The following is a 25,479-nucleotide window of genomic DNA, read 5'->3' as shown; positions in this document are numbered from 1 at the left end:
TCACCAGACTCCTCCTAATTTTGCCCTATTCTCCTATACCTACAACTGTCTCTGCACCTTGCACAGAACCACTTTCTGTCAACTTTGAAATGTCAATGGCTCATCAACTCACCTGGATGTTGTACTGCTGCTTACTGTGCTTGTAGTGGGTGACAGTGAAGCAGAGCGAATCTCGAGTGCTCTCGATCAGCATCAAGGAAGAGCACTGTACAATACATGAATGCAGCATGTCCATTACATCTCCCCAAACAAAGACAATACAAAACCACTCTCCTAAACTTAGCATCTTTGCACTGGTTGGGCTCTCAGGATGAACCGAGAGGAAGTCTTAATGGGCGCACTTGTGCTGAGAAGCTTCCCATAATGGCATTAAGAGCTTTTGACTTTGATTAGTTGGTTGGGGTTGAGGCCAGAGACAGTGTGACACAGGGCTGAATTTTATTATTTGTATCATTTTTTAAAAATGTCACAGGTAGCTGCCTAATGCTTGGCTTTTAGAACAGGATGGACTACATATAGAATACATTTATGGTATTTATTTAGAGCACTTCTATGCCCATTTTCTGTCCAATATAGAGTCCTGAGTAAATATACAATTGTTGGATAGGACAAAAAGAGAAGCTCTGAGAGAGAGTGCAGGAAAGAATATCAGTAGGCCTGGGATGAATTTGGGCATAGTTTCTACAGTCTAACAATTTATTTGCTCATCAGACTCTGTCGCAATAGAATTTATCAGTTGAACCAAAGTTGGAGGGGGTACGTGGAAGTAATAAGACTCTCATGTGCTCACTCCCCAGAAGATCTGTCTTTTTAAATTTCTGAAGTTGTTTTTTTAGGTCTCTGTTCCTACTCTCAACTTTAGCCTACTTTCCCCCCTGAACTGGCTAGGAACAGTAGGGCTATCTAAACTGGAGGGTCAGCCAACGGTCACTCCCACAGGAAACCAGGCAAATTTGCCTAGCCCTACTTGAGTGAGCAGTGGTGTGGCCTAGCCAGTTTGAATGACTTCACCCCACCGAAAAAGACCTACTGCTCCTTTTTTTTTGCATTCATAAAAACCCCATTCCTTTAGAATATAATTGTACACAGTGCTTTCTAAAGTGTAACAAATTTACATTAAATGATTTTTAGGTATGTGCTCATAGAAAAAGGACCTCTATATACCTGTTCATTGCTGGAGATGAATAGGATTGTAAGAGCAATGGAAGCACTTTTATGAAGTGATCAGAGGAATGCAACCATGTTAGCTCAGATGCCCTCTATACCAGATTATAAAGGCACAGTTTATACTGCCATGTATGAGATCATATCTGACAGTCAAAGGACCACATTCGGGGACATTGTTTCTTACAAATGGAGTTAGAACTAGTGACAGACAAGTCTCTTACCTATATGAGACCACCACAAAAACTGAGCTCACTTACTGGAATGTGGTTCTTGTATACATAGTGGTCACCCCGTTTCTTTGTTATCAGTAAGATTTTGTCAAACAAGAAGAAAGTTCTCTCGTTCTTGACCCGGTGAACACGGAAGGTGCCTTCCAAGACCAACTCCCCATAGGTCGTCAAGTCCGGTCCTTTCCAGTTAATTAGCAATGACTGAATTTCCTGTAATCAGTAGAAAGGAAATGTCAGAGAGAAAGCTATTATCATTTCTTTCTCTGGATGACGTGAAGCAGCTCCTTGAGTTTAAAAAATGCCTGCAACAAAACAAGTGCCTGTTCTGTGACAGAATTCTAGCACCGTGGAACAAGTAATCTAAACCCTGTAACACTAAGCTATTCAACTATATATTTATATTTAGTATACATTATATATTCACTTCAAAACATTGAGGATACATAATATCCAACATGCATGCTACATTTTGCCCTTAAAAACACGTCAAGCATTCTTCAGATCTCGCAGGAGTTTTAAAATTACAATTTTGGAATTCAAAAAAAAAAAAATTATCCAAAGCTTTTTGCTTTCCTATACAGTCCCAGCCCCCCAAAGTCACAGGAACAAAACCTTAGTTTCAGTATTTGTCCTGCTTGAAATTTTCTATATGAAACAAGGAACCTCATTGTGCAGTTTGAGACTGGATCACAACATCATCTTTCTTGCAATGTACTCTTTGCATCCAGTTTAATAATGTAATAGTCTTCTGTGTCAACTGCCCTGAGCTGCAAGGGAGGGCGGTATATAAATGAATTAAATAAATAAATACAGAAGATGAATCATCACTCCAGGATGTCCCTCCAGCAACTCCTGAATCCAGCCTAGCCCTAGGAAAAGTCACTTTTAGTGCACAGCTCTCACAGACCACAGATTAATGGAGTATCAGATCTCAAGATCTCCTGAACTGCCGTGGGGGATGGGGGAAGGGAGAGAGCCTGTCCTCCACAATGCTGAATGCATTTTAGAAATATTTACCCTTCGTCCTTAATAATCTGCATTTTTCCTACCCAGATTTAGTCACTGCCTGGCTTGTGCCTTCAAATAATTGATTGCATCATTCAAAATTACTGTGAGTTACTTCCAAAGCTGCCTATTATTTTAGCAGGAAGCTCTCACACTCGTAACCAGGCTTGGATGAAAAATACAGGTGAAAACCAAGTTAATACCCTGCAATAAAACTGACCAGAGCTTCAAGAGCAGCCAAATTTATTATCTCAAGTTTAGGTAATTTGCCTTCGTTCCCCTAACATTGCTCCCTGTTACTCAACCTAAGGGTGAGGTCCTAACAAGATTGTGCACGAGGTAGTATAATACAAACAGAACATGGAATAATGAGATGTAAAAAGGGAAATGTGGGATGGGATGTGAGCTATAAAAATATGAGGAAGTATGAGAGAACAGGCAGTCTCTTGAGAACAACTGGGATACTATTAGGATGGCATTTGCATGGCTTACGTTAGAAAAGGCAGAAGCATTTTAAATACGAGGGCCCAGACCTAGGACTTTCGGCTATCAATAACTAGATCTTTCTGTGTAGAAAGATTTTATCTCACTTCTAAGAAACTACGTAAGTACTCATTTTTCTCTGTGAACCCAGAGTGGCTTACAGCTTCTTCCTTTGTCACCCAACAAGCTTCCACTAGCAGAGTAGGGATCTGAACGTGGAGTCAAACCTACCTGGCTCTGAGTGCTACATGTCAGTTTCATTTGGTGTTATATTGTCTATAGCAGTGGTCCCCAACCTTTTTATCACAATGACACCCAAAGTGTGTTGTAAAGGGCCGTGGGGGGGGGGGGGAGAGGAGGCGTCCTTCGGGGCCCACCTCCAATTAATCGAAGGACCACATGTGGTCCGCAGCCCACAGGTTGGGGATCGCTAGTCCATAGTAGTCTAAATTTCTTGCATCATTGGCATGATATCAGCTTTGCATACTCCTTCCCAATTACCTGCAATCGCACAGCATGCTCATGTTTCCTTTTCATGTCATTGATGTACCAAGCCACACATGTCATGGTGTCAATTGCCTCTTCTACCACTTCATAGCCATCCTGTTCCAAGTCAAAATGCTTTGCTATTTCCTAGGACAAAAAAGAGAGAGAGAATCAGAAGCTAATGCTCCTTTCACCCATTCAGAATCCTTGACCTGTATTCAGCTGACTGATCTCTGAATACAGCAGAAGACACTAGATTTCATTTTACAGCCTCTCTACAATTGAATACAAACTTCTCTGCTGTTGCATCAAGGGGTTAAAACTGCCGTAAGATCTTTAGCCAAAACTATGTTGATCGATGTGAGCCCTGTATTTACAACAGTAGTGGAACCTGAATGGAGGCCAGAAAGCCGTGCTCCAGAATGACTGCGTGTTGTTTCAATTCAGCAGTGTTGAGAGGAAGGGTTCTGCTTGGCTGTCACACTCGAGCAAGAGATCTACACTGAATTCAGCTCTTGGAGAATTAGAACCCCGTTAGCTGCAACAGCAATCCCCTAATTAGGACTGCTAAGAAAGTTTTCTGAGAGATTATTTTCTTATAATGCAATGAAATATTATTGGTCAGACATCAGATCTTTTTGCCAGAAGAATGGCAAGCTTCTTTGAGATATTGATTTCCCGCCCCCAGAACATAAATCTGTGCAGTTCACTGCTGCATTTTTGGAGGAATATGAATATTATAATACAAATCTTTATTCTTCAGGATTAAGCCACACCACCCCCAAGATCCCAGCATCGCAAATTCAGAAAAGACAAGGAACCCAAAGTTGTCCTGCAGATTACCTGGAGGAGAAGGTGATACTTCAGAATGCGCTGGACTGGCTTGAGGAGGAAAGAACCAAGAGGCAGCGAGTGACGGATTTGTTCTTGCCTCTCACGAAAGAACTTTGCCAGTTGTTTATTCCTCATGCATTCGGTTAGAGCTGCCACAGAGCTGAAAGGCCGGAACCAGACACTGTTAATGGTGCTAAATTCAGAGCATACAAATGTCCCAGACACCCTCGAAGAAAAAATGACAGTTACAGATTTAAATACCCTACAGAAGGGACCTGTGATGCAAGAATCTGTAACAAGGCTGTTGAGCAGACAAGCAGAGAAAAGCATCACAGCAATGTGGTACATCCTTCCATTCCTGCAGAGATTCCCCGCTACCAAGAAGAGTTGGTTCTTATATGCCGCTTTTCTCTACCTGAAGGAGGTTCAAAGTGGCCTTCCCTTTCCTCTCCCCACAACAGACACCCTGTGAGGTGGGTGAGGCTGAGAGAGCCCTGATATCACTGCTCAGTCAGAACAGCTTTAACAGTATCGTGTTGAGACTGCCCGGGTGCTGCACACAAACGCGCATGCGCAGTTGCCGCACATGCGTGTTTTCACCACCAAGTGGCGCTAACGCACATGTGTGTTTTTGCCACCAGGGGCGCAAGCACAGCAATTGCGCGTATGCGCATTTGTGTTGCCGTCGTGCGGGCGTCCGCGCCTGCCTCTTCCCTTCCTTCTCGCTGTGGAGGGGGGGGGAGGCAGGTGCAGCTGCCGGTGGCCCGGTACCATGGCTCTTGCAGCCCGGTACTGGGCCGTGGACCAGGGGGTTGATGACCCCCGATATAAAGGAAAGAAAGCAAATAAAAAATAAATATTATTGTTCAGATGTGTTGTAAGAAAAAGTTCTCTTCTCCTGAGTGTAGCCATCCCTCCAAACCTTTACAAGAAATGGTTAATTGGGAGACATTTCTAGTCTGGGAACACTTTGTATGTATTTTCTTCTAGGATGAAGAAATTCTACAGCGCATTTAACATTTCACAACCCACGCACCTCATTCATCTACAAAGCCCAATGAGATGGGGGCAGCCTTTCTATTGTACAGTGTGGCAAAGTGCCTTAAAACTATCCAGTGTGTCTGTAGCTTTATATAGACACCAATTAAAAGTACTAGCTTTTGTTGTAATCAAGCAATAAAAGTGCCAGTCTAAGCCCAGAACAGCGAAAATGCTTGAAAACTTTTCAGCAACGCTTCCTGAAATTGTGTGAGAATGGGAAGAAGAGGAGAACACCAAGCAGCGCTTCCTGATGGTAGGAGTGAACCATCATTACCACGCATAATTCTTTTCCTTTTGTTATTGTGACTAACATAAGCTAATTACGCAAAGCAAGCAGGTTTGCATAAGTTGTATAGGCTCAAAAGTTCAGTTACTCATAGCGCTATTCTGAGGTTCTACATCACATCACACAAAATAATTACTGCCTACAAGTTAACCTTCACTCAGTTATGACACTTGGCTTGGTTCTGATGCAAATACAAACTATAACTTGTCATTATGTCAACAAACCGGGGGGGGGGGGGAGACACTTATGCTTATGATCTTTTTCTTCTGTCCCTTTGAACAATTTTCAGGACAAATCATAGCTTGCCATTTTAGCAAGCTACGGTTTACACTTTCCCTGAAGATCAGGATTTCAGATTAGGCAAAAACCACAAGGTATGGTGTAATTTTTACTGTTTTGCACATAACAACACCTTTTATAAATAAAAATATATATATAAAAGATTAGGCAAAAACCATGTTTTTAAAATCTTGGTTTGCACGACAAGGACAAACTATAGTTCGCTAGTTTGGATGCAATAACAAACTGATTTGTCATTAATTTGGAAATATCAAATTTTCTGTGTGGGGGAAGGGAAGAAGAATTATGAGGGTTCCCCAGGCTTAGCTGTATAGGAACAGAACAGAGATCAGTCAGCTGAAGACAATTCTGTTATTAGAGGGGAATGCAGGTACCATAATATCATGACTGCTTCCTCCACTGCAAGGGATACTCACTTTGGGTAGTTGTTGCAGTATTGAGTGTAGATATCAAAGTCTTGACTCTGTAGAAGAAAGGGGAAGAACATTTATGAACGCTCAACTGTCAAACATTTGTTTCCTAAAAATGTATTCAGTACATGTCTATACTACCTAGTCCCTTGTGATAGGATACCCTGGATTCCCAGACTGCTGTATCGTGTGCCTTCAGATATACTCCAAGACTTCATCTTATGTATTGGGGGGCTGAGCCCTGACCTTTTCAGTAGAAGTACCCACCTATGGGTGGCAAAGGGCTCACACAACAGTATTAACCATGGCATTCAATCAACCATCATCAAACAAATCAACCACCACCAAACTTCTCATCTCCTTACCCTGTCAACAAAACATCTTGCCACAGCAACAGGGTCATTGTGGCAGCTGTCCAGATCCTGCAGGAGTTCACTGAGAGAGGGAGGAAGAATAGTCAGTCAGCAAGCCAAACATCCCACCCCTGAGACCCTCAGCCTTGGTGACCCCCATTTTTGTCCTGGCTTGTTTCCCCTTTTGTACACATATATACCTCAGTATCAGACTAGGATTAATAAAAGGAGCCACAATTTTTAGCTGGCTTTGGAATTATTCTGTCCCTAAGCCTTATGGGTGATCTCTCCAATCTCAGCTCCAATCTCTACAAGCCTTGCCCTGCACCTCCCCCCACCTTCAGTCAGGATCCTAAGTTTCCTTGTCATTTACACAAGGTTATTCCCCCTTTTAGGCAGGCAGGTTCTCCAGGGGAGGGCTTTGTGCTTTATTTGCTGTTTTACATCCCCCCCATAACTCTCACTCTGCTTTAATGTATTGAATACCTTAATTTGGTTCCTTTTCTATTTATAAAATAAAGCCCCTTCTGTTTAAGAGTTTTTTCCCCCTCATTTTTCTGATATACACAGGTTAAAATCCCAAGTACGGACCAAAGAGGTTGAGGGACACAAAAGTATAAACATATATTAAATAAACAATTTATTTAACAGAGCTCAAGGTAATTAAAAATATTTTTAAAACATTAAAAGGAAACACTTTTACCTATAGGTCACATACATTCCAGTCTAACAAGTACAGAAAACTTTGACTTAATGCATTTTGATCTATGACATTTTCATCAGAGATCAATACAATCACAGAGTGATAAATGCAATTTAAGAATTAAAAAATCTATTTTTCATGCAGAGGAGTGAAAAGACTTTACTTAAGTAGAATGCCTTTACATTTCCTGGGTCTGCAATTTGCTATCATTAGTTGTACACCAGGCACATTTCTCCACAAGCATCTATCTGGAAGCTCCCCTGGGTGGGAGTAGATTGATCTGCCTGCAAGATCAGAAGCATGTGTTTGCTCTGTTCTATTAGGGGATAAAAGGTAAAGGTATCCCCTGTGCAAGCACCGAGTCATGTCTGACCCGTGGGGTGAGGCCCTCTAGCGTTTTCATGGCAGACTCAATACGGGGTGGTTTGCCAGTGCCTTCCCCAGTCACTACTGTAGAAGAGCCTCTTGTGGCGCAGAGTGGTAAGGCAGCAGACATGCAGTCTGAAAGCTCTGCCCATGAGGCTGGGAGTTTGATCCCAGAAGCTGGCTCAAGGTTGTCTCAGCCTTCCATCCTTCCAAGGTCGGTAAAATGAGTACCCAGCTTGCTGGGGGGCAAACGGTAATGACTGGGGAAGGCACTGGCAAACCACCCCGTATTGAGTCTGCCATGAAAATGCCAGAGGGCATCACCCCAAGGGTCAGACATGACCCAGTGCTTGCACAGGGGATACCTTTACCCTTTACCTTTACCTATTAAGGGGATGCCTTTGCACATTACAATCCTGACACGTGTACACCTATTTGGGTGACATGATGGAGCCTTTGTCTCGGTGTATTTTATAGTCACAGCTGTAGAACAGAACAGGCACTCAAAATGGCTGGGGACATGCTGCAGGCAAGACACATCCTCCCCCCCCCCCCCAAAAAAATCCCAATTTAGATGCAGAAAGCAGACAACAGAGCATGCAAAGATTTGGGCACAGTACCCACCTGACCAAGGAGAACCTTTCCAGTGTTGCCAAGGAGTGAAAAAACATGTCTGGTGTTACATAGAAAGAAGCACTAACTAGTCAAAACAACCAATCCATCCTGCCCAGCTCAGCAGATCTTTTTTGCATGATTGTGGGAGTCACAGTGAAGCCTATGAGCCTCTCACCATTGCAAGTTGTGAGGCAGTTTATGACTACGAAAACCTTCAGTTTAAGCAGACAAAAAAGAAGAGCGAGGAAAAATACAGGAATCCAGCAGCACCTTAAAGATGAACAACATTTATTCCAGCGTAGACTGACAGGAGGCAGAGCCTTCTAAACCAGATGCATTTAAGGATAGCAACCTCAAGCCGAACAACTGCAGCCGTTCAGGGTAGACTCTATTGGCAGGGGTGGCCAAATTGTGGCTCTCCAAATAGCCATGAACAACAATCACCATGAGCTCCTGCCAGCATAACCATGGTAATTATAGTCCATGGACATCTGGAGAGCCACTGTTTGACCACCCCTGTTCTATGCAGTGTAAATTCACCTGGCAAAAGAAGTGGAGAAACAATATCCCGAAAGTGGAGATAGAAGTGGAGAAAAACTAAGCTCTAGGTACCTAATATGCCCAGAATTTGAAATTGGCATGTCTCTTCTCCATTTTATCTTCACTGCTTCCTTACTCCGTGACTTTCTGCCCAGCTAAGAGTTTCTGCTGCTAAATCCTCAATCCACCCCAATCAAGTCTGCTCAACACTGCTGAGATATTCCTGAAAGATCAAGCACTAATGCCAATATTTTTAGAGTTTGGGAAAAAGCCATTCGGCTTGCTTTACTTGAAAGAACACTAGCACCCACTTTCTAGACTAGATGAGCTAGAGAAAAAGAGGACTGCATCCCTCTTGCGTGGATTCATCATCACTCTACAGCTCACAATTTGTTGCTTACGAGCAAGACTGCCTTGATAGTCCATCACAGGGGTTTATCGGTACCCTGCCAATTCTACTGAGATAACAGAATCACAAACTTAAATGGATTCCAGATCCATGAATGAGCAGTAGCACTGAAGATATTGTTCCAAAAAGGGTCCAGTGGGAGTACTGCAGGGCTAACTCATGTTAGCAAAGAAAAAGGTGGTAAGGGACAGGTTGGGCTAAAACCTTTTATTCCCTCTGTACTCATCTGGGTTTTAGAAGCAGGGAATTTTAGGTAGCATCCTCAGTAGCAGGCTAGGCACATCAGAAGTTCCAAAGCCAGGTACACACAGACTTAACCTTTATCCCACTGATTCCCACCTCCCCAGGCTAACCAGCAATTAGAAGTATACTGTCTCCAAACATTCCAATCTTATTGGTCCAGCACAGTAGTTAATGGACTTGGCCTACATACATTTGTCAAATCCCCTATTAAAACCATCCCAGTAGCTGCCATCAGTACATCAAATAAAAGCAAGTTCCACAAGCAAATAGTGCATTGTGTGAAGAAATACTTCCTTTTATTTGTCCCAGATCTACTGCACGTCACCTACCTTGAATGCCCACTAGTTCTAGTATTGGGGGGAAATGGAGAAATAGTTGTTTCTATCCACTTTTCCACATCACGTATCATTTTATAAATCTCTGCCTTGATACTGCTACCAGTTGTCTTTTTCCTGCACTAAGAAGTCCCAAACACTTTGTTGTTCCTCATTTTGGTCGCCCTTTTATATAATTACCCCAGGTCTACAACAAGATGAACGAAACTGTAACTCAGGATTGCAAATGCAGCCATGCCATACCCTACATCTATACAAGAACATTAGGATACAGGCTATTTGGGGTTTCCTAAGAAGCCCCAGGATGGAATTTGCCTCTCTCACTGCAGCTGCACAATGCGTTGACATTTTCATGGAGTTATTTGCCATAGTCCCAAGAGTCTGCCTGCTCTGCCTCCACTCGTTCAGACTCTCACTTGAGTATGAGTCAACCCAGTCAACTCCTTAATCTTGTGGTGGTTCTATGACATTCTGCTGTACTGTGTAGATCAAGGCAGAAGCTAGGGCCACCCATGGAAGGTCACCTCGTGTTTTACTTATTCTTAAACGAAGACAGAAAATCAGTAAGAAGAACTGGAAAGAGAGGAGAAGCCACAGAAGCCATGGTGGCTACACATCACACTCACCTATTTAATTCATAGATATCCTCAATGTTTCCAAAGAGTGCACTGACTTGTTCGGGATGCAGGAGCAGCTCTTGAGTGTCTATGATTTTCCCCAAGTAATTCTGTAAAGTTGTATCAAGCCATGAACATTACCACATAGAAAAGGAAGCAAATAGGACAAACCACCAAGATTTGCAACCAACTGACTACTTAGAAACTATGGGAGCAGCACCCCAATCAGTTCCTGTGGGGATATTATAGAATCACAGAATCACAGAGTTGGAAGGGTCCATAAAGGCCATCTAGTCCAACCCCCTGCTCAATGCAGGATCAGCCCTAAGCATCCTAAAGCATCCAAGAAAAGTGTGTATCCAACCTTTGCTTGAAGACTGCCAGTTATGTTTGGGGAAACCCATAGCTTTCATTAGGCACTCATGCTGGAGAAGCACATTTTTACATGCCAACACAGGCAGAGGTTATCACCAGACTCACACACACCTTTGGACGCAGCATGCATACAAATGGCATCTCCACTGTAGTATACACAATGCTGTTCACATGCTGTGTGATAAGACAGGCAGTAACCCCTCATGCCTCTAGAAAAAAACTGGTAGAGTGTGAAGATCACTGCTGTGAGAAAAGCACAAGAACACTACCCAGTGAAATACCCAAGGCCTACAGTGGATCCTAACTTATTTCCTAGGCCAGAACCATCTGTACCAACAGGAGATGAGATTCCAATGCCAAGACTGGACAAAAGGAAGTCCTTATGACAGTAGGCAATGATGAAGCCCACCAAGACCCTTTGATCAAGGTATCAACGCTGTGACATAGAGCCTCTCCTTCCCAAGTAGGCTGATGGGGCACAAAAAACCTTGGGGGAAGTCCTCTGCAATGATCAAGTTCTTTCCCAAGGCCCATGACATCCCATTAGCATCTTTTAACTACATCTTAATGTCATGCTTGTTTAATTGCATACAGAAAGGTGTGCGTGACACAGCTACTTTGACAGGTCCATTTTTAGGGCCTTTATCTAATTTCATATTTTACCTGTAAATATGATACAGAGGATACAGTGGATTAGATGATAATTAGTCCTTTTTCAATGCCTCTCTGTGCAGTCTACACCCAATGAAATCAACTGACTTTGAGTGGAGTACACCTGCACAGTACTGCATTGAAAGACTTGTCATGACTGACTGACAATGGTTAGTGACTGGCTATTATATGTTTGTGTTTTTTCTTTCCATCTAGTGAAGATTAATTTTTGAAGGCTGCCTTCTTTCTCGTCCTACTACAGAAGATTTATCCTTAAGTGAAATGAATACATAGAAGAATACATTCATCTTTCAACATCTTGTACGTGGCTTAAAGATACACAGTTTTATGTTTATTACTGTAATTTACTTTGAACTAAGAGGAAAAGGCAGCATATGAAGTGCTTTTTAAACAGTAATTAAGTGCACTGTGTCATGATGGACTAAGGATAATTCCCCTCCATCCTAAGAGGCCTGGGCATGGCAGGCAGACTCACCTCTACAATACTTCGTAAATCCCGCACATACATCCGTTCCGATTCCACAATCTCCAGTACAACACGTTCCAGGTAGCTTAGTTTGGAGTGGGAGACTGAGGAAGCAAGGGAAGGGCTCTTCAGACCTCGCCAGGTCCCCGAGGAGGCATTGTTGTTGGCATTATGCAGCAGTCCAGCCTTTAGGGAGGTAGCATCAGCAGGTGTCTGGGTGATATCATTCCAGTCCTCCATGATGCAGCTAACATTGGTTAGGTTAACAGTCAGTTGCTCCACAGGGTGTGCTGAGGCGTTCAAGCCAGAAGAAGCAGGGGCCGGAATCCTGTCATCTGTACCAGCAGAGGGAGAAGCCGGGAGACTGGTCAATTCTATGAAAGACGGCAGCTTATTAAGTAAAAACATGGGAAATGTATTATGCAAGTTACATCAGATATGTAACGGGAGAGAGTGAGGAGTTCATTGATTACAGATGACATATATATTTGGTGAGGGTGTTGCATTTCTGGTTGGCATATTTATGCAGTTCACTTATTTTCTATAACTTTTTGGAGGATTCCTTTGCAAAACATGAAAATAGAAAATTCACAGTGGTAGAGCATCTGCTTCACATGCAGAAGGTTCCAATTTTGTTCCCCCAACAAATCCAGTAAAAAGGATTAAGTAGTAGGTGATGACCTCTACCTAGGATCTTGTACAGCGGTTTGCAGGCTGAGTACACAAAACTGCCCTTGACAGGAAAAAAAAAGTGGGGGTAGGAGTAGGGTAGGGAAGAAGGGGAAATTGCAGCCATGTTCTTATTTTGCCAGTGGTCCTTTTATGGGTAACAAAAGGGTCTACTGGTGTAAGAGAGAACTAGAGAGGTGATTTCACTCTGTTTCTTCTCCTTACCACAGTCCCCAAGTACAGTGATGTTTTAAAACTTTATTTAGAAAAAAAATATCATCTTACAGAACTAACACACCTACAATCTTCATTCAGTTTGACTGATAACAGAAGTCCATGAGCAAACAAAAAGACACTTCCCTTTCTGTAAAACAGGCAACTTTGTAATTATATATACTTCTTTAACTTTCTCCACCCACTCCTGCATATCTGGTGCAGTATTTTGGTTCCAATACCAAGCAAAAACAAGTTTTGCAGTTGTGATTAAAGAATCACCTGGTGTTTCATAAGAAAGCTAGATACATAATTCATTAGAAAGTTCTCCAGATTTAAAGGCACATTAATATCTAATCCTCTCCTCATTTTTCTACATATATATTTTTACAGCATGGTATGGTATACCTGTAAGCTGAGGATACGAAAAACACCCAAGTTCTCTTTAGCTTGTGTAATTTGCCACCTAATTTAGGCTTCTTGTCCCCAAGATGACTGTATGGGTCATTGCTTCCCATGCACCCAAAACAGCCCTGCATTTCTCTCAGATTAGAACAAATATTACTAAACACCTAGAAAAATACGGCATAGTTTCTGGCCATGGTTACCTGAAGTTCATGCCTGAGGGCAGTGCCAGAGGCCTTGCACCCTTCTGGTGCAGTCCTTAGGACACTGCCCACAGCCTGCACTTGTGGTGTGGCCAGAGACCAGTAGCTAGCTGAATAGAAGAGGCCCCAGAAGAGCATCTCCCACTCATTCCCCAGCAAAGTGCATCACAGTTCTTGTAGCCGGGTGGGGATGTTCTTGGGATACCTTCTGTTTCTAGGACCCTTGGATATGGAAGAAATCATCTTGTGCAGATGTAGAGACGGGTCATGGTGAGTTCTAGCCCCAATGGGGGCTGAAGAAAAACTCCTCCCGCAAAACAGTTGCCCCTCTTCCACCCATTTTGTTATGGGGCTTCCTGCATGAGATGTTGGGCTAAAGGGGAGATGAGAAAGATCTGTGCCAAAGAGAATCTTCCACTCAAATGTCAAAAAATCCTAAGTACCTAGAACTTTCTAGAAGCAAAAACTGATAGTTCAGTGCTATCCTAAGTACTATTGTACCTATTCTAAGCACACTGACTTATTGTATCATATTTATAGTGATTGACTTCAAGTGTCACATATTTTTCTCTGGTTTATTCTTTTACACAGAAAACACACTTTAGAATCACAGATTTAATTTAAAAAACTATAATTACAAATGTCTATATTTGCTGCATTAGTATGCATTCATCTGATCTTAATTAAAACTATGTTTTTAAAGCATTCCATACACTTCAAAGAACAAGGGACATAGACATAAAGGAGTGCTCACTATGCTACAATTTGCTTTTCTGTAGATATAAAATAAAATGTTTTAGATCACTTATCTATTATGCAGTCTGAAGTCTTTTCAGATGAGCAGGAATTTTATTGGTTTGGGTTCTTGCAATTTCTTAGTTAAATATTTGCTACATAAAACTACTGCCCAAAATATCTTATTCAAGATAAAAGAATTAAAGTAAATATGTACTACAGTAATTACATGTTTATTGGATTTAACACCAGTTGTTATCCAACTTTGATCCTTATAACTTCCTTTTACATTTCACTAATCTTATGCTGCAGAGAGAAAAGAGACTATGAGATACTAACTTTGCTTATGGGAGCCCTACAAGGGCCAGGGTCAATTTATTCAAGTTGAGCAGAAATCTGACAAACTGATATATTACTAGGTCTTGTTTATATTAGGAGAAAGGTTGGGTGGTAATGAGGTGGAAGAATGCTGAGATAGCAAAACAGACTTACCACTTCAAACTAGTACATTCCAGATGTGACAGATTTTGTGCATAAAAGTGCTAAGCAAACAGAATACTAGCACAACAGGAGGAAAAGTTCCACCCCATCTCTTTCCTTGAGGCTCTGATTTTCTGTTTACAAGAGTTTATAACATGGATCCTCTACCTGCAATCCATTCTATGATTTCATTCCTACCTTACTACCAAGTATGCATGTACCAAGTATACATGTCAACAGTTAATCCTTAGGAGTACATACCCACACAATACTGGAAAGGGAATCCTCATAAGCCTAGAGTAACATTCTATCACTTAAATCTACCCTTAACTAATCCTTCAGCCAAGAGACCAAGGGACAGAGTCTCTAGCCATACTAAGTCTTAATCAATAAGTAAGCTCTGCAAGGTGGGATACTTGCAGGTGGAGTTCCAAAAAACAATTACTGTGGTAAAGGTAAAGGTATCCCCTGTGCAAGCACCGGGTCATGTCTGACCCTTGGGGTGACGCCCTCTAGCGTTTTCATGGCAGACTCAATACGGGGTGGTTTGCCAGTGCCTTCCCCAGTCATGACCATTTACCCCCCAGCAAGCTAGGTACTCATTTTACCGACCTCGGAAGGATGGAAGGCTGAGTCAATCTTGAGCCAGCTGCTGGGATCGAACTCCCAGCCTCATGGGCAAAGTTTTCAGACTGCATATCTGCTGCCTTACCACTCTGCGCCACAAGAGGCTCTTCAATTACTGTGGTAGCTGTAATCAATAATGGGCTAAATTACCAAATTCAGATTGAATTCTCCAAACTCAATAACCCTACAAAATATAATTAATAAGGCTTATCAAAGGAATGTGCAGAGATATGCAATATAAGAGCAGCGAATAGCAAGGACAATATAATCAAAAGCTAAGTACCAAACCCTAAGGCACTTTTACAAGCATCAGTTCTCTTCTCCAGGTACTACCTGACCAGAATCAGTTCACCAGACTTTCAAAGTCCATAAACCTGGGTAGGAATTCTCGTTAACAAGGCCCTAATCAGACAGCATGATTCTAGTTGACCAATTCCAAGGGTCATTATCCAGGTGACCTTAACCAAACAGGTGTCTGGCAAGCAGGGGTCTTAACCAATCAGGTGTGTTAGCAGCATGAGACCAGGTATTCTGCGGCAATACAAAAGCCCAAGCAAGCCAGCCACCTCCCCCACCCAGGGGTCCTTATGCTAACAAGATGAAATGTGTAGGTGAAACTCCCATAGGGGTAGGTTAAGCTCCCTGTGGCAATATGAAATCAGACATATTTATGCCAACAAAACAATAGACGGAATAGCCTGTTGCAGCTTTTGACGTACATACAGATTTTACAATTACCACAAATACAGCTTTTTTACAGGCTAACTTGCTAGGTCAATGCACCAAGATAGTAAAAAGAAATGGACACTTAGGATATTATTTCTAGACTGGGTCATAAACCTGAACAACTCAGACAAGTCTAATTTTATATTGTCAGAGGGGCTGTGCCCTCAGCCAGGGCCAATTTATTCAATAAACAAAAGGGGCAAATACTCAGGGCCCAAAACTGTCAAGTTCTAGTTAATAGTTCCAATAGCAGCCCCACTGCCTCTACCAGTTCTCTCCACCTGTTTTGCCTTTTGTGTGGCTTGTGGGGCTAGCATCATTATGTACAGCCTCAGAGAGGAAGCAAACAGGAGGTGCTTTCGGCTACTGCTGCAGCCACAGGTAAACACTGAGATGCAAAGACTAAAGAGGCTTTCAAGGGACCCACAGCCATCAGACATTTCCACAGATGTCTCCTTGTATCCCTCCGTCAATAAACCTAAAGACCCAAAGAATCCCAGTACGAAGCACCAGACAATGTGGTAAGTACAACAAATGTCAAATCAGAGAATCCATGCCAATGTCAAACCAGAGAATCAGACAAACCAATTTAGCAACCAAAGCTGTTTTTAAACTCAACACATGTCAAATCAGAAAATAATACATAGCAAGATCAACAAACGAATTTCAAATAACAGAATCCAAGCCAAAACCACTCCGCCAAACCAATACCAAACCATGGCAAGAAGACAGAAATACACAGTGAAATTAAAGAAACAGTTTTGGGAGCCTTAAAATGCTGGCTCCCCATGTTCCTGGGCATTCCTTTATATTTTGATGATTTTTCAGGACCCATTTCCCAATGCCCCCAAAAAACCTGGATCCCTTCCAGACATCCAAATATATGTGAAAAATAAATTGTGTGTGTATACATGTGTGTGCATGTGTGTGTGTACACACACAAACCAGAAACATTCAAATATACATCCCTACAGTACACACCAGGAAAGATGTCCTGTGCAATCCAGTGTGTAACATGAGATTTTGTTTTGTTGCATGAAACCCTATTTTCCAGTCATTAGGCATTTGCACATTCTTTATACATCATAGGTACATGGAAAATACGTGTGAAGTATCTCCTATGTAGTCTCAACACTTTGAACAAGGTAATAATTAACCAAACCATGATAGTTCTGCCCTCCATTATGTTTCCCTGCTAGTGTCCTTGTTCTTCCATCTTCCATCGTAGCATTCTTTGAAGCACACACAACCTGAACGCACCTTCACAATTACACAAGTGCATGTATCCTAGCCCCCATCCCCTTTCCCCAACTTCAAGGCAAGCAAGCAAGCAACAACCAGTCTGTTCTTCCTAAGCACCTTCCAGCTAGTTCCCATGCCTTTCATCTCTCTCCAGCTGTTTTCCAATTGCCATCAGCAAACTCTACCAATTCCCTTAAAAGGCATCACAAAGCCTTTGTAGAGCGGAAGCCAAGGATGCACTTTTCTGCATTTCTCCAAGGCCAACTGGATCTCGCCCTTACCCCATGCTTTAACCATTTGTGATGGAAGCCATTCCAGGCTGCTCTTCTCTTCCCGGACCAGCATCCTACATACATTTGTCTGTCTTCACCCAAGTGCTGCAAGTGGTACATTTGCCAAACGAGGCTGGGAGCAGCTTAGAACACAGAGCAGCTGATGAAGACGTGGTGGAGGCTGCTGGCGGTATTTCCTCCCCACTCCTACCTATTAGTGCCACGCCTAGAAATGTCTTGTCCCCCATTCCACCCAAGGACTTCAGCAGAGACATACCTCATGCACAAAAAGCAGCAGAAGGAATAGGAGGAAAGGGGGAGTCACAACCACTTGTGACCTCTTAGGGTCTAAAACATTTTCATCTGTGTTTTGAAAATTACTTTTGGCATGCTGACAAGCCACAAAAATAGTATTTGCTCATACCTTGGGTTTTTCCCATCCTTAAAGTGGCCTAGCAAATATAGACTATGGTTTTATAAAGACTTTCAGGCCTTTCATTCATTTTATACAGATCAACTGCAACATTAAAAATAGAAATATTGAAATTGTAGTGTAAGTGACCATAGCTGAGCTTAAAAAGAAACAGGGACAACTTTTTAAACAGCAAATTAACTATTAACTATAAGACCCATAAAACTGAGTTTCCGGATTACTGTCAGAGACCATGGTCATGTTCTCGTGGACATTTCAATTTAAGGAACAGGCTTCACATTCGTAACATAGCCTTCATTCACATGCATTAACAGAGCCATTTTTCATAAACATGTTTGGTAAGGAAAGCAGTCAGAAGCCACTTGTCCCTTCCTATCCGAAGTCAATTAATCCAACCATTATTGGAGAGATATCCAGGGGGAAAAGTGAAGCAGCTCTTAAGTGACAAAAATAGTCATAATTGTTTGTACTGTCAAATTTTGTGCTGCCGCCATTAAGCTGCATAGTTTTATAGGGTATCTTTTTAAAATTAAATTTTATAGTGTCTCTATATCTTATAATTACTATGAATTTTAAAAGTTTACCAAGCAGTTTGTATTTTGTTAAATAGTTTATCTATTTGATATTTAAGTGCTGTTATGCCCATAAATAAACATTTATTCAACTTATCCCTTCTTTGTGTGTTATGTGGTAGAGCTTATGTGCAGGCCAACATAAAACTATGCAAAAGGTTAATTTTTACCAGTGAGGGGACAGGTAAAATATCTATGGGGTAGAACTAACTAGTCAAAGCAATAAAGTGAAAAATGTCATGCAGCTAAAATTGATTATAACTCCTTATTGAGTGGATTCTCACTGGTGAGCTAGATTTTGTGCCAGTGATTTCTTGTGGCTGAAGCAAATATATCCAACCTGGATTGCATGCAGTTTGTAAAATGGCCTGTCTCAGGACACCAGGACTTTTCATGTGAACAGCACTGAGAAAAGGAAAGAGATTCAGGTGGGTATCAACATTTGTCTGAAGCAGCAGAACAAGTGGCATCTTTAAAACCAACAAAGTTTTATTCAAGATGTAAGGTTTAGTGTGCATGCGCAAAGAATTGTGCTTGCACACCTAAGCTTATATCTTGAATAAAACTCTGTTGATCTTAAAGGTGCCACTGACAAAGGAAAGTCTACAATCAACACTGCATTAGGTTCTAAAAGATACCATTTGCTAATGGTATAAAATAAATATTTACATATATTGCTGCTTGAAATCCTGGGATGGTCCTGGATCTATTGGTCCAGGCCATTTCATGGCCAAGAGCTTCACACCAATGGCTGAGAGCCAAGGGCTTGCTCTTCAGGCTATACCCAGTCCTGTGACAGAGGAGAAAGGGAGGCTCAGCCCAGCAATGAGATGTTCCCAACCTTCCTTCTCTGGTCAATCCCCACCAACTCTCAGCACAATATTGTATGGTTGAATCTGTAATCCCATCTTGCCTGACATGCAACACACCCTTTGTGTGAGATATGGTAGCCTTGTGTAGGTACAAATCATACTGGCATTTGGTGACAATGGTGACAATCATGAAATAAATCACTGAGAGCATCATGCACTCCAATACCAACCAACATAGAAACTTACAACAGCTATTTCAAACAAACCAATCAGCTAGAAGAATGTAAAGCCTTTCTTCAAAGAGATTCCGAAGAGCCCTTCCCTTTCACAGCCATGTGGGAGACATGAAAACCGATGCAGAAATTTTTGCCAAGAACTGTTGTGTGAAGGCTGGATGCAAAAGTGTGGAATGCTGCTCTGAAAAGCATCAACCAATCAGGGGGCAACTCACACTGGGCAAAAAGGCTTGGAAGAAACTCAAAACGGGGAGGACAGTTGGCGGCAGAAAAGAAAAGCGCTCCTGGCCTAGCGTGTATGATCCTGCTTGGCATGAGCCTTCCCTGCTGAAGTCTGTTTGCATAAAAGCGATTTACCAAGGAGATGCCAGCAGCTTGAGGGATAAATGGGGTAGTTCATCATGGAGACCAAGCCAAAATGCACAGTCACATATTCAAAAGCACCAAGTTCTGTGAAGGCTATTACTTTTTGAGAGCAAGCGGATTTCAAGAAGACAGAGCGCAGGGGTGTTTGGTGGGAGAAAGCTTTTTCCTGCTGAAGAAGAGACTTCACTGCTACCAAGAGTCAGCCCCAGGACTCCATTCCAAAGACTAAAGCTCAGCCTTTGCATTTGTGACATTTGCAGCAGTTTCTCTGAGTATACAAGTTCCCTCCCCGAAGCTGGTTGGAAGATAAATGATAAAGCAAACGTGGTGCAGATGTTCCTGAATGGGAGAATTTCTAGAAGCCACAAGTTTCATGAGATGTATGCATGGAAGTAAGATAAATATCCACTAAGTGGGGCACAGCTGGTTTGCATACATCCTAGATTATGGGAGGGGATTTCTGGCTAGATTTGAGCACCTGTCTTTTCACAATTTGGCTGCTAACCAGATGTTCCCCATTTCTGTACATGCATCCAATATTTTGTCTTGGCAAGACATAAGCTTTTTGATTTTAGAAGTCATGCAATTCACTGAGATGCAGGAGGGGAGAACCAATCACCCAACCCTCCAGTTTTAATTATCTCCCTGTTTGCCATGTAGATTTGAGAAATTCCATTACAACCAAATGGGAACTGAGACTGTTACTAAGAGCAACTCACAGTGGGACCTCATTTCAACTGCCTATCAAAGGCAATGACATCTGAGGTTATTCAGAGGTCTCCCCCCCTACACACTCATTAAACAAGAAACCAGGAACTCTATCCAACAATCACATGCATACTTCCAGAACAAAAAACAAAGCAAAATACGCATCTTGTAAAACTTAGTGATATCTCCCGAACATTGAACTAGTAAACATTTGGCTTCAGCACTATTTTGGCTAACTCTCAAGTTTAGCTATAGTACAGATATAAGTTTTAAAAAGTGGTTTAGTAACCATCTAGTTCAGATACATTCATGCAAAATTCTTAAAGTAAAATTCTTGTAATTGCAGTGTTGTCCCTATAAAGGTAGTACATGGGTAAATATTTAACTGGAGTCAAAAAGTCTATTTTAAAGACACAACTAGTATGTAATAATGCTTACATATATTTCATTTAATACATTTCGATCCTGCCTTTCCACTCAATTCAGGATCCCCAGGCCATCAAACTTTCAAGCAAATTTAAAATACAAATATATAGTGTGTCTCTGTGTGCATGGGCCTGGCCACACATGGGTGCCAATCGTGCCCGTGGCAGGAAAGCAAAAAATCAGCATTCCCTTGCTGCGGGACTTTGGAGGCCCTAGATCAGGCCAGGGCCAGGAGGTGGCCAGGCCAGCAGGGACATCATGCACAAGCGGGAACTAGATCCGCTGCCATGTAAGTGCCAGCCCTGCCTTTTCCCACCGTGTATAATTGGTCCCAGTCTACCTCATTTTAACACTTTCACCTCTTTCTCTTCCTTCTGACTCAGGTATCTTTTGCTTCTTCTTCCTCTCCAGCTGCCACCAGTCAATCATTTCCCCCTTGCCCTCTCCTATCATTCCATGTCCCCCTTCAGTTGCTCTGTATTCTATGTCTTAGCAGCAATAAGCATTACATATGCCCCTCATGTACCTAACAAAGGTCTTCATGTATTCTTCTCTGATGTGCGCTTCTCCAGTAACATTCTTGAGTTACTCTCAGGTGTGAAACATCTTTGCTGGATACGTCAGCAAATGCTGGCAGGGGCTCATGGGAATTGTAGTCCATGAACATCTGGAGGACCACAGGTTGACTACCCCTGCCTCAGAGCACCTCTGTGGATTCTTTGGTGACTCTGACTTGGGGTAAACCTTTGTTCCATTCCCATTACCCTGACCTGGAATCAAATACTGTTCCCACAGGGCTCTCTCTCACTCCTTTGGTAACTGTGTTTTAACTGCTCTCTCCACCTATTTGCAGCATCCTAACTCCTCTGTAGGTCACCAAGTGCTGCACGGCCTGTTGAACATGTCATCTGTGGACACGAGCCAAAGATGACATTTCCCACTCTCTGAAAAGCATGTTAATCACTACATGTACTGGGTTGGAGATGCTGTACTAGATGAATTGAGTGTGTCACTCTATTCCTGTCACCCTTTCAGTCTTGCCCCTCTGGCTACACAGTAACAGAGCTGCTTTCTGGTCTCTAGGTTCCACTGCTTCCTCTTTTTTTGCCCACACTTCCCTTAGTGAGGTCTGTATAGACATATTCTTGAAGCTTCAACTATATTCTGCTTATTCACTGCTCCCAGTGAAACCTGGTCACTGCTTGCTGATGCATGACTGCAGATGGAGCATCAAGCCATTATGGGAAGGTAACTTTATCTCAGCCATGCTGACCTGGTTCTGGAAAGCATCCCTTTTCTCCCTTAATTCCCTTTCTCTTTATTCTGACTTCTAGATCCTGTTGGGAGTGTATACATCCTATGTTTGGGGGCAGGGGACACCAGCCCCGCAGTCTTGAGAAACCCTGGACCACTCTTCAGGGTGACCTTCTACCCTCTTTGTAGACATTCCTGGATTCACTGAAGCAGCAGAACAGCTAGGATGTTAAGGTCCTACGGGTGTAAAAAAACATTTTTTTCTTCAGTCTTCTTTTCTGTCCACTGGGGTACAAAGTACAAAAATTATAAAAACCAAACTGCAAATCCATTCTGACTTCGTAATTCACTATGTGAAGAGCAAATTTCACTTAATACAAAACATACTACTAATGTAATTCAATTATTCTCAGCATATTTAATGCCATACGCAAAAGGGAACTTTTAGTAACCTAAACTGGGGCTAGGGTTCTGGTTGGATGGTTATCTCTGCTGCCTGCATCAGCTCTAGTCACTGCTGCTCTGTGGCAGTCAAGATGGGATTCACAGCACCCCTAGTGGCAGAGGAGGCAAAAAATACAGACACATTACCAAGTTGTTGCTGCTGTTCCAACCATAAAGTTGATTACACAAGTAAACGGACTGCAACACCAGTAGACAGCAAAAGCTTGTAGGAATCACGAATGAGGTAGGACCACAGAAGTCCCAGCTGTGGGGCAGCCACCCCACTGTGCCCTACAGTTTGGAAACCTGAATCCAGGCTCACCCCTTGCATCAAGCTCTGTTGGTCTGTTCAGCACTTGCTCGAAGTCCCAGTTAGCCACTTTTTTGTCAAAGGGAATTGTCAAATCTGCCAAGTCAACACAATCTCTTCCACTGTGCTATGACCATGCCAACATTCTTCAAATGCTACCAATTCCAGCTTCAGAGTTAATATCATGTTTTGGATTTCCTGCGTTAGTAACCTTTCATTTAGCTTCTCCATCAATTCATGCCTTAAAGTGTTTTCCAACTGGATTAACAGGTTGATCGCTTTTTCATCTACACATAATTTTGAGCACCAGACCCTGACTGCCACACATTTATATGGTTAATCATATGTTTATGGTTAATCATACATTTCATAAGTCAGCCCCATTAAATGCCTAATTCAGACTACTCCAAAGTCATATGGTTCTCTCTTCAACATGCAATTTCTTCATGTCACCAAAGGAGCAGTTCTAACTTCCTTCACTCCATAGCACCATACACGTCTTTCCCAATTCTCAGTTGCTCAAATGATCTTAAAGCATTCTGAATCTCCGTCTTTGTATGGTCATGAGTCCTGGTAGACCTTTTCCAGTGCAGTCACCAACTGACATTTTCCTTCTTCCCTCCCTATTGTTTTGTGCTTCTCCCTCTGCTCTAGAACAGGAGTTGCCATTATCCAGCCATCACATTAGTTCCCTTTTTTGCAGTACATGATTCTGACTACTTGGATCCATTTGACTTTGGGCTGTGCGTAACTTAAACTGTAAGCACACAGAGAGCTAAATGAGAGCACAATAGAGCAGCCGTGCACAGTGGATCCACCGTGGAAAGGGGTGTTATTCCAAGTGTCCTTAAAAAGGTAAAGGTATCCCCTGTGCAAGCACCGAGTCATGTCTGACCCTTGGGGTGACGCCCTCTAGCGTTTTCATGGCAGACTCAATACGGGGTGGTTTGCCAGTGCCTTCCCCAGTCATTACTGTTTACCCCCCAGCAAGCTGGGTACTCATTTTACCGACCTCGGAAGGATGGAAGGCTGAGTCAACCTTGAGCCGGCTGCTGGGATTGAACTCCCAGCCTCATGGGCAAAGCTTTCAGACGGCTGCCTTACCACTCTGCGCCACAAGAGGCTCTTACCTTAAAAAGGGGAAAGGGGAAAAAAGAGAGCTTATAGCCTTGATCTATGGAAGGGAAGGCGCCATGCAGGACCCCCAGAAGTGCGGGGCCCGTAGCACATGCTATATGTATAAACTGGGCGTGACCACAATATGCGGAAAAGAAAGTACAAGATTTGCCTCAAGTAACAGTACACCATACATTGGGTAGCAAATTAATATAAAACCAGTATTTTATCTTCTAGGGAAAAGCTAATGAGATATCAAATCTAGGATCAAACATACAATTAAAATCCTATACTGATACAATCATACGTAAAGCAATCCATTATGGGTAACAAACAGGTTTTCCAGCTGTGATTCCTGATCTTGAAGAGGTACATAAATACAGGCTAGAATAATTTAGTTTATCATTAATTAAACCCTTCAGAGAAAGGTGTGAGCATCATTATCCTACTGTGGAAATTAAAAGCATATTTCAATAATTGTTTTTTTTTGTTTTTGAGTTGGCCTCTAAATATTTCTTTTAAAATTTTGGTTGATTGAATTCTGTGATGTACTCCCACTCAGTGCAGACCATTCCTCATTTAGCAGAAGATCTCAGGATCCAACACAATATCCCTTTTAACTATTGGACCAATGGATACTTACTGTGAAGGGTCTTTCTCCTCTGAGGAAAGGAGGACATCTGGATAGGGTGATTCTCCCATCCCATCAAGAAAAGCAGGAACTAATTTTCAGCTTCCAGTCTTCAGCCTTGAGGAAGTCTATCTCTCTATTTTGGTGACTCCATCAGCAGTTTAGACTAAGCTATTACTTATATAGTAAGAGGAAGAAAAACAGAAGAACAACAGATACATCACAAGGCAAGTGAATGAAGGCTGAGACAAGAAGAAAAAAAGTGCTTTACTGTCTTCCTGATGATGACTTCAGGAGGAACAAGATGTCCTTTCCTCAGAGGAGGAGGACCCTTCATGGTAAATTTCCAATGGTCCTACCTCTAAGGTGAAAGACATTGTGATATGCACCTCCCAGAGCAGTGCCTTCAATTATTGGTTAGGTAAGAGTCATCACAACTTACAACGCTCTGCAGCTCTCTTCTACCAAAGGCAGCATCAGCTGAACTGTGTTTATTTTGTAATGTTTGACAAAGGTGGATAGTGAAATTCCATTGATGGTTGCATGCTTAATGAAGACCATATTCGTGGCAGTACTCCAGAGAGAATGAGCTGTGATTCCTGAAGGAACAGGACTACTATGAGCTTTGAAGGCCTCAATGATGCAAGCTTTGATGGTATTACT

General features: G+C 42.3%; 1 protein-coding gene across 1 annotated transcript in view; it reads right to left on the bottom strand.

Annotated features, from left to right (window-relative positions):
- PLEKHG3 (pleckstrin homology and RhoGEF domain containing G3) overlaps positions 1-25,479 on the bottom strand; it is a 61,606-nt gene that overhangs the window by 15,894 nt on the left and 20,233 nt on the right. The window contains exons 2-10 of the mRNA XM_077319042.1: positions 24,829-24,993; positions 11,946-12,271; positions 10,433-10,533; positions 6,608-6,677; positions 6,249-6,295; positions 4,215-4,365; positions 3,387-3,518; positions 1,425-1,607; positions 113-205 (exon numbers count right to left, since the gene is read on the bottom strand). Coding sequence (XP_077175157.1) covers positions 113-205; positions 1,425-1,607; positions 3,387-3,518; positions 4,215-4,365; positions 6,249-6,295; positions 6,608-6,677; positions 10,433-10,533; positions 11,946-12,271; positions 24,829-24,892 — 1,167 coding nt within the window. The 5' untranslated portion in view covers positions 24,893-24,993. The remainder of the gene's footprint in view (positions 1-112; positions 206-1,424; positions 1,608-3,386; positions 3,519-4,214; positions 4,366-6,248; positions 6,296-6,607; positions 6,678-10,432; positions 10,534-11,945; positions 12,272-24,828; positions 24,994-25,479) is intronic.

Source organism: Paroedura picta, chromosome 2 (genome assembly GCF_049243985.1).
Source record: "Paroedura picta isolate Pp20150507F chromosome 2, Ppicta_v3.0, whole genome shotgun sequence".
NCBI classification, from domain to species: Eukaryota; Metazoa; Chordata; class Lepidosauria; order Squamata; family Gekkonidae; genus Paroedura; species Paroedura picta.
Note: the sequence above shows the minus strand (reverse complement) of the source record. Positions and strands in the feature narration are given on the sequence as shown.